The 10,008-nt window shown below is 46.8% G+C and overlaps 1 protein-coding gene across 2 annotated transcripts in view; it reads right to left on the bottom strand.

Annotated features, from left to right (window-relative positions):
• Positions 1-728: 728 nt before the first annotated feature.
• MCC (MCC regulator of WNT signaling pathway) overlaps positions 729-10,008 on the bottom strand; it is a 430,278-nt gene continuing 420,998 nt past the window's right edge. For both annotated transcript variants that reach the window (XM_007192096.3, XM_007192097.3), the window contains 2 exons: positions 2,857-2,979; positions 729-1,379 (listed from right to left, as the gene is read on the bottom strand). In XM_007192096.3, coding sequence (XP_007192158.3) covers positions 1,199-1,379; positions 2,857-2,979 — 304 coding nt within the window. In that variant the 3' untranslated portion in view covers positions 729-1,198. The remainder of the gene's footprint in view (positions 1,380-2,856; positions 2,980-10,008) is intronic.

Here is a 10,008-nt window from a genome sequence, read left to right as displayed (position 1 = left end):
TGTTCCTGCCCAGTCCCGTCACCATTTTGCTTGAAATTTCCCCTGTTGAAACACCATATGCTTCCCATCACCGTGTCTCTGGGGGATAAAAGGAGGCCTCAACAACCCTTCCCTCACCCCCTGCGCCCTTTGTAACAGGAGTGTAGCCTGCAAAACATTATCTACTCAGCATCCTGCCTCTTGCCCTTAGAGAACTAGAGGCAGGTCCAGAGCTAACTATATGTTCATGTGGATGAGCTTTGATTCGTGTAGAACAGCAATTATGTAGTGCCCTGGGGTAGTGGAAAGTACTAATGCGTCTCTGCTCCTGACAAAAGTTTAGTTCCCTTACACGTATCAACGGGATTCTCTCAGCTCCAAGCCTTGGCTGTTAATAAGGCTCCACCAGGACGGGGAAATCTCAGTCTAAAGAGAGCTCCCTGCCCAGCCCTGCTTTCACAGTGAGAGGTGAAGGAAGTTCTCATTCTCCCATACAGAGTTGTTCAGACCCAACTGCTCTACCTGTAGCTTCAACATAATATCTGGGACTGTAAGGAACACCTGTGTGCCATCCGCCTGTGCTTGACATCCCAGAACACCTCTGAGTGACAGCCTGTGTCTTACATGTTGACACCTGGGACTCGAAAACCAAAGCCTGGTTGCAATAAACAAAGCAGCAGTTCTTCTAGATGCTGAGCACTGTCTCCGCACCACCCCCACCCCGACCCCCGCTCTGCCCCCCCCCGCCCCCCGGCAGTTTTCCCCTGAAGGAGAAGGAAGGAGGAGAAATTAGGGATGTCAGAGATAAGGTTGCTGCCTACCAAAAAGAGAAAAAAAGAATGGAAAATCTTGAACAGATGATGCCTGGATTATACCACCAATGCACAAGTTCCAGAACAGAAAGGTGGGAGAGTGATAGAGCCAGTGCTGAAAGCAGAAGCAAGACCTGCGGAGCCGGCACACACGGCAGGGGTTCCCACGCCGTCCACAGCCCAGGAGGGAGGCGCAGGATCCTCTGGATACAGTCTACACAGCGTCCCAGGGCCACTCGCCCCAGGGCTGAGTCCAGGGCACTCCATTGTCCAAGTGCTGACCTACCTGCCAACCTTCCCTTCTCTCCTTCTCCCAACAGGTTACTCTGTCCTCTGGGGCCCCTCTCTCCTCAGTGACCTGCTAGACTTCATCCTCCGCGGACAGAACTGTGGAGCCTGAGTGCCGATTAAAGTGAAGTTTCATTGGTGTGAGGCCTTGAGTTCTCCTCCTCCAGCAGAGCTATTCTTTGCTTGAGCATCCTCACTTGGGTCTCATGTCTCTCCACCATGGCCATCATCTGAGACTCCAGCTTCTTCAGTTTGTTTTGATGCTTCTTCTTTGCTTTCTCATAGGCAGCCACCAGGTTGCTATGGGAACAGAAGGAAATGAGAATGAAGATTTATCCTGAGTAGCACTGAGATGCACGCTGTCCTGCCCACTGGGAAACCTGGTCCAGCAAGTACCACTCCAGACAGAGGACACTCAGCCTCTTCAGTAAGAATTTGAAATCAAGTGGTTAGTATTTCAACACTCACGGCCACTCGTGTATTGACTTAACCACGATTCATTCAGCCTGACTGCTAGAGGCTTGTCACTAACGTATTGGGAGGGATTTAAACCAACAGTCCAAACTGGCCACATCCAAAACAGATAAGCAGAAAAGGTAGCTGAATTCCAGAAATCTGTCATGGAAATACAAATAGTGGATCTACTTGCTGTTCCATGGCAGCTTGCAACATGGTCAAGTGGCAGTTGCAGGAGAGAGTTCCTCACACACTGCAGTCTAAGTCACCTCACCTAGGATGAGGACAGAGAGGCACCAACGGTTTCCCGTTATGCTTTGGGCTGTGGGATTCAGAGCACAGCTGAATGCTGCCAGCCAAACACAGGACACAGGCCTCTGGGGGAAGAGGGCAGGGGCTGAGCCCAGAGCTAGGTAAGTCCCCATACTCTCTCTGGTCCAAAACAGCACCCCAGATCCCTTCCATATACTGTCAGGTTCTCAAAGTGCAGTCTGAGAACCGACCCCCAGTATTCCCAAAGCCCTCTCAAGGGAAATCTGTGAGGTCCTTTATTTTCTAACTACAGACGTACACGAAGCTGGGTTTCCTCAGTATGTTTCAAAACAACATACTGCCTGTAGAAGCGGATGTGAGAATCTAGCTGTCTTAAATTAAACCAAACATTAAAGATATTTGTAAAATTGTGAAAACAGTGCCACTCTTCTAATTATTTTTTGGAAAATAGTAATTTTTAAAATAAATGCCATTTGTATTATATGTAGTGAGTTGTGTTTTTTTTTGTAAATGAATAAAAACTTAAAATTTGTTTTACTTTCTCAAATGAAATTTATCAAGACGTAATTTATAAGAACAAAACTCTTTGAGGTCCTTACTTTCTTGCAGGGGTCACGAGCCCAGAAAGTCTGAGGCTGCTGTTTTAGAGCAACGCTCCCTAACATGTTCCACCCGATTTTTGAATGCTGCTCAAATAGAAAGTTGTGTAGCCAATTTTGCTTGGAAAACATGGGCTTAAACATAGGCTGATTTTTTTTTTTTTTTTTTTAAACTGAATGGCTTCTCAGAACCTTTCCTATATGAAGTGTCAGGAGGGGACCACGGTCTGCTGCATCTCCCAGACACATCTGACCCAAGGACTTGTCCTTACGGAGCATTTCTTAGGTTTCTGTGGAACACTGGGAAGTGATACCCTAGGGAAGGTCAGGCTCTAAGGGAGACAGTTGAGGAGTCACCGTTCTCTACAGTTGATTTCCAGCAATTATGGAAACGTTCTCCCTGGTATATGAGTCCAAGTACTACTGTGGATTACAAACGGAGAATTTACCTGTTGGCTCGCTTCAGGTCATTAACGAACTCCGCTGATTGCTGGTGTCGGATTTCACTGCTCTTGGTGAGTCTTTCCAAGGCACTCACCAACTCTTGAACTCTGGCCTTTAACTTCTTTTCTCTGTATCAAGGAGAGATGCAGCATGCTGTGAGGAACTTGAGAGGACGGAGATGGCTGCTGCCCTGGCAGAGGAGGAAGGCTTAGCCTGCCAAGTCCAAAGGCAGGAGTACAGACCAAAGGGGAGACACTAGAGAGCACAAGAGCGCCCCGCTGCAGAGCCCGAACACCGCACCACTGCAGTCTCGAAGGCCCGCTGGAGTCTGCTTTTAATGATAAGGGCCCTTTAGAGATCTAAGTGTGTCTTACAAAGGAACAGGACAGGAAGTTGTTTCTCGTCTTCCAGATGGGGAAACTAAGCTCACGGAGAAGTTCCTTCCTGCTGTGGGCAGACCAGATGCTCAGCAAGCAGAGTGCCGTCTGACCACAAACCCCTGTCCTGGTCTCCGTGCTCTTTTCCAAGTGTGCTAAGCATCTCCTGAACCACGCGGGGATTCAAGAGTATAAACCTGGTCTGGGTGCCTACCTGGGATGAGTCCCTTCTCAATGAAATCAACACGATCCTACCAGGCAAAATAAAAAAAGGTGTGGTCGTGGTAGAGGGAGAACTGGTACTCTTCTCATTTTGAAGGTCCTTGATCACATTTCAAGTACGGGAAGTTATATTCGCGCTCATTCAACTCCCCCAGTCCCTGGCTTCAAGTGCCATTGGGTCTTTACTACTGCAGGGACCCAAGCCAAGTGACTTAAGGAGGTTTTTGGTGTCCAGTCAGCTTACTGCCTTCCTCTAATTCCCACGAGAGCACAGACCTGGGCAAGGAGGCGTTACCGACCGCCCTCCTCCCTCCTGAGGTCCCCAGCACAGGCACGGTGCCACTCTGTGTTCTGTCGCACGTGGCACGCTCGGCACAGTTGGCCGTAATCTACTCAGCGGGCTCCCCCACCGGCATGCAGGCTCTAGGGCGGCAAGGACCTTATTTGGTTTCTTCCCCGATGTATCCCCAGTGCCGAGCGCCATGCTAGGGGATAGTTTCACAGTGACAACAGTTGTTAAAACAGGTCACTGAAGGTATGGGATACCTTGGAGCATACCGAGTAACCAGGATTTATGGAAGAAATTCCTCTAAAAACAACTCATGAGTCTATGAGGAATGTAAATTAGCATGATGGTTCTGGAAGGCATTTGACAGCATCTAGCAAAATAAAAAATGAACCCATCCCTTGACTAAGAAACTTTATAGGAATTTTTCTTACAGAAACAGTATGAATGTAGGTTCCTATACATGAGATTACAGTTGGATTCACTTCAGCACTGGTTATAAGCTAAGAATGGGAAACAACCAGGGGGCTGTTTAAGTCACTCAAGGTCTCCTAGTGGTTCTCTTGAAATGCTCTACCCTGTTAATAAAACATACAGACTGACATGCACTGGAATGGAAGAGAAGCTGATACACTGTCAAGTGAAAAGGGTGAGTTCTACTGGATGTCATGTTTGCAAAAACAACCAGAAATGCGTGAATAGCTGATATACTGTAGTGACTGACGAGAAGGCTAAACACTCAACAGTGCGGAACTCCCGAAGGAGGATGATGGGACGCTTTCATTTTCTACCTGACTCATTTCGAGTTGCTTGAAGTGTTTATAATTTTGGATGCTTTTGTAAAGTGTGTGCGGAGTCTCAACTGTGCTTCCTGAAGGGTGGGCGTGGGGGGTGACCCTGAAGGGGAGGACTCTCAGGTGCTCAGTGGTTCAGCCCTGGTTCTCGCCTCCTGGCTTTTCAGGCATCTAATCTTTAACATTTCTGCCTCCAGCTACGGTAAGTGCAGTTCCAGCTTTCCAAATTCATTAATGAAGAAAGGAATTGCAACACAAAAATCCAGGCCCGCTTCTGTGAGTGAGGATAAGTGTGCGTAGCACCCAGTGACTTCCTCCCACCAGCCCTAAGGGAGCAGGAGCCCCCACAGAGCCTTCCAGCTAGTGCCTCCTGTTTGCTGAGGTTTCTCCTGGGCCCTAGCGGCCACCAGGAAATCTCAGATCTGGCTGCATTTCCCACTGGAATCCGAGAGTGGCACCTTTTCCTACCAGAAGTGACAATGGCGTCTCGGGAGGGCGGCTCCTCCCTCCTTTCCCAACCCATCCCCCCAGCCTTGCAGGCAGCCCTCTGTCAGCTGAGGGAAAGTTAGGAGAGCCTGAAAGATTTCTCCCCTCTTCCCTCTGGCTACAAAGAATAGGGAAGGGTTATTTGTTTTACATTTTGTTACTGTTTCAATTCTTTTATCTTTATTCTGAAGTCGATTAATAGTGCAAAAGGAAAGAAGAAAATTACGAAGAGAATTTAAAATCTAACCATGAATTCAAATTCACAACATAAAACTGCCTGGAGCAATACGGCTTCTTCCCCACCCGCTAATTACATCCGCATCCCTGCCCCAACCCCAAAGGGCGAGTGTGGAAATCCCAGCTCCCGCAAAACAAAGGGCCCAGGCCCCTGGGGACTGGAGGGAACCTTCCAGACCTGGCAGGCTCCAATGGAGGATGGAACCCAGGAAGGCAAGAGAGGCCCTCACAGACCCTGCCCAACCCTGGCTGGGGGTGAAGGGAGATGGGGACAGGGCTGGGAGTGGGAAGCCGTCTCTGGGAACTGAGAACTGTCCCCAGAACCCCTTAGGCCTCCGGAAGGGAGATGGGAGTGAATTGCTGTCCAAACACCAGGGTAGAAAACCATGATGCTGATTTATTTAAAGCTATAAAGACAGGCTAAACCTCAAACTTAAACCTAAAATGTGAGTTCCTTTATACCTGTTTTTGTTTGCGCGAGGCAGACGCCTGCGGTAAGAGTCACGCCTCTGGTGTCGCTTGTCTGGACAAACGCTAAACCCCTGTGCGGTAGCAACTCTAGGGCCGCTTCCCACACGCAGCCTACAGGCATCAGGAGGCCATTTGGGCACTTAAAACTCAGCCGGTCTGAACTGAGATGTGCTGTAAGTGCACACTGGAATTTGAAGACTTAATATGAAAAAAAGGTAAAATAACTGAAAAAACATTGATTATATGTTGAAATGATAATATTTTAGATACACAGGGCTAAATATGTTAATTTCCCTGTTTGTTACAGTTTTGTTTTTTTTTTTTAAATTAAGCTTGATAACATGCCATGATAGGAACTTATTTAGATGATGGATTTTGTCTGAGAAATGTTTTCCCCATATTTTACTCTGATCTGTTGACTCTTAAGGGTTTCAGCTTGTGCTTTTTTTTTTTTTTAAAAGTATTTGTTTATTTATTTATTTATGGCTGTGTTGGGTCTTCGTTTCTGTGCGAGGGCTTTCTGCAGTTGTGGCAAGCGGGGGCCACTCTTCATCGCGGTGCGCGGGCCTCTCACTATCATGGCCTCTCTTGTTGGGGAGCACAGGCTCCAGACGCGCAGGCTCAGTAATTGTGGCTCACGGGCCTAGTTGCTCCGCAGCATGTGGGATCTTCCCAGACCAGGGCTTGAACCCGTGTCTCCTGCATTGGCAGGCAGATTCTCAACCACTGCGCCACCAGGGAAGCCCCTGTTACAGTTTTTAACGTAGCTACTAGAAAACGTAGTTACACACATCATGGCTTGCCTTTGTGGCTCATGTGATGTTACTAGCGGACAGTGCTGCTCTAGAACATGTGTTTGTAGTAACAGTACCAGGGGTATCCCTGGATTCTGATTCAGTAGGTTTGGGCTGAGACCCAGGAAGTGTAGTTTCAAGAAGTGCTCCAGGACTTCCCTGGTGGCGCAGTGGTTGAGAGTCTGCCTGCTAATGCAGGGGACACGGGTTCGAGCCCTGGTCTGGGAAGATCCCACATGCCGCGGAGCAACTAGGCCCGTGAGCCACAACTACTGAGCCCGTGTGCTGCAACTACTGAAGCCCACGCGCCTAGAGCCCATGCTCTGCAATGAGAAGCCACCGCAATGAGAAGCCCGCACACCGCAATGAAGACGCAACACAGCCATAAATAAATAAATAAATTTATTTATTTATTAAAAAATAAAGTGCTCCAGGTGACCAAAACGGCATGGTATTGGCATAAAAAGAGACACATGATCAATACAACAGAATAGAGAGCCCAATTAATTTATGATAAAGGAGCCAAGAGTGTGTGTGTGTGGAAAGGACAGTCTCTTCAATATATGGTCTTGGGAGAACTGGACAGCTACATGCAAGGGAATGAAATTGGATCACTGTCTTACACCATACACAAAAATTAACTCAAAATGGATTAAAGACCTGGTAAGGCCTGAAGCCATCAAACTCCTTCCTAGAGAAAACGCAGGCAGTAAGCTCCTTGACATCAATCTTGGTGATGATTTTTTGAACCTGACACCAAAAGCAAAGGCAACAAAAGCAAAAATAAATAAATGGGACTACATTGAACTAAAATTCTGCACATCAAGGGAAACCACAAAATGAAAGGGCAACCTACTGAACGGGAGAAAATGTTTACAAATCATGTATCTAATAAGGGGTTAGTACCCAGAATATATAAAGAATCCATACAACCCAATAGGAAAAAAACAACCTGATTAAAAACTGAGCAGAAGCCAGGGTTTGAATGAAAGAGAAAATTAAAAAAAAAAAAAAGAAGAAAAATGAGCAGAAGAGAGCAGAAGATCTAAATAGACATTTTTCCGAAGAAGACAAACAGATGGCTAACAGGCATATGAAAAGATGCTCGACATCACTAATCATCAGGGGAATGCAAATCAAAACCACAATGAGCTACTGCCTCATACCTGTCAGAATGGTTATTATAAAAAAGACAAGAAATAACAAATGTTGGTGAGGATGCAGAGAAAAGGGAACCCTGTGTACTGTTGGTGGGAATGTAAACTGGTGTAGCCACTGCGCAAAACAGAATGGAAGTTCCTCAAAAAATTAAAAATAAAACTAACAAGCTTCCCTGGTGGCGCAGTGGTTGAGAGTCTGCCTGCCAATGCAGGGGACACGGGTTCGAGCCCTGGTCTGGGAAGATCCCACATGCCGCGGAGCAACTAGGCCTGTGAGCCACAACTACTGAGCCTGAGCGTCTGGAGCCTGTGCTCCGCAACAAGAGAGGCCGCGATAGTGAGAGGCCCGCGCACCGCGATGAAGAGTGGCCCCCGCTTGCCGCAACTAGAGAAAGCCCTCACAAAGAAACGAAGACCCAACACAGCCAAAAATAAACATAATAAATAAATAATAAAAATTAAAATTAAAAAAAATAAAATAAAATAAAATAAAACTAACATATGATCCAGCAATTCCACTTCTGGGTATTTGTCCAAAGAAAATGAAATCACCCTGAAAAGATATCTGCACCCCCATGTTCACTGCAGCACTGTTTACAATAGCCAAGATATGAAAACAACCTAAGTGCCCATTGGTGGATAAATGGATAAAGATGTGGGATACATACACAAGGGAATATTATTCGGCCATAAAAAAGAGTGAAATTTTGCCATTTGCAACAACATGGATGGACCTTGAGGGCATCATGCTAAGTGAAATAAGACAAAGACAAATACTGTATGATCTCACTTGTATGTGGAATCTAAAAAAACAAAAAGCAAGCTCATAGATACACAGAACAGACTGATGGCTGCCAGAGGTGGGGCTGGGGGCCGGGCGAAATGGGTGAAGGGGGTTAAAAGGTACAACCTTCCAGTTATAACATAAATAAGTCCCGAGGATGTAATGTACAGCATGGTGACTATACTTAATATTACTGTACTGCGTATTTGAAAGGTGCTAAGAGAGGAGATCTTAAAGTTATTACAAGTAAGAAATTTTTTGGTTAACTATGGTGACAAATGTTAACTAGACTATGGTGATCATTTTGCAATATATACAAATATTGAATCATCACGTTGTACACCAGAAACTAATATAATGTTATATGTCTATTATACCTCAATAAAAAAGAATGCCTCAGGTGATTCTTATTATTGTGCAAATTTGGGAAACTCTGGTAAGGCAGCAGTGCTATTTACCTGGGTCTACAAATGAGCTTCATGTGGTCTTGAACTCTGAATTTTTACGCAAAATTACATGCACGGTTCTACTTTTCTGAAGACCACAGCTTTCCTCTGATTTTCAAAGGATGACCTGAAAAACACTGAGAACCGTAAACCTGCTAATCCAAGTCACTTTGGAACCTCAACCATTCATGTCCTGTTCCTTCTAGTTTCTGATTCAAATTTGCTTGGCTTTCAGTTCAGAAAGAATTTCTATGGTTTGTCTAGGTAATAAGGCTAAAAGGAACACCTTCATAGGCTCCACGCAGATGAGAAAGTACAAATTAAACACTACATGTTCCACTTGCCCCTCCATGGTAATGTGTTCACACAGTGTTTTCCGGAACGACCAGAACTGTGTAATCCCTTCCTTGTGTCTTCACACTCAGTAATACAGACCCTCAGGAATATGCACCTACAGCAGCAAGAAGACAATCCTGGCTCCTACTCTCACCATGAAGACCCACAGCCCCCAGCACACACGTGGGTTTCACTTACAGGTTCCGCCCCATCCCCGGGTTCATCTTGGGTCACAAAAGGTCCTCCGAATCTTACTTTAGCCACGCAGCCGGAAGTGCTTTTTATTTTTAACTGAAGCATAATTGTCAACAGTGGCGTACACACAGGGGAAGTGAGAGGCAGGCTCACAGTGGGAGTTTGCAGGTGACGAGAAAATCCAGGCGGGCAGCCTGGGCAGGCGACGGCCTCGCAGGCCTCTGCAGTGAGGCTGTCAGTGTGCCCGGGGGTCTGGAAGCAGGGTTCTCGGGGCCATCAGGGAGGAGGCTGCATTCCCCCGCAAAGAAAAAGGCCAGCCGCAGTGCTTTAATCACCAAGTCCAAATGAGCTGGGGAGGCAGGGCAAGAGCCCGGGCGTGATGAGGTGCGGAGCGGCTGCACCAGCCAGGAAACCTTCCAGAGGAGCTGTAATCAGACCAAACCGCAGGGAGTCGCAGCCACAGGGCCTGGCATTCTTTGTAATTGCTCATTATATGGAATTAGACATCGAGAGAATCGTCCGCCCATGTGGTTCCTGTTCCTCACCTTCCATTACCAGGCTTCCGTCTC

Source organism: Balaenoptera acutorostrata, chromosome 2 (assembly GCF_949987535.1).
Source record: "Balaenoptera acutorostrata chromosome 2, mBalAcu1.1, whole genome shotgun sequence".
Classification (NCBI taxonomy): Eukaryota; Metazoa; Chordata; class Mammalia; order Artiodactyla; family Balaenopteridae; genus Balaenoptera; species Balaenoptera acutorostrata.
Note: the sequence above shows the minus strand (reverse complement) of the source record. Positions and strands in the feature narration are given on the sequence as shown.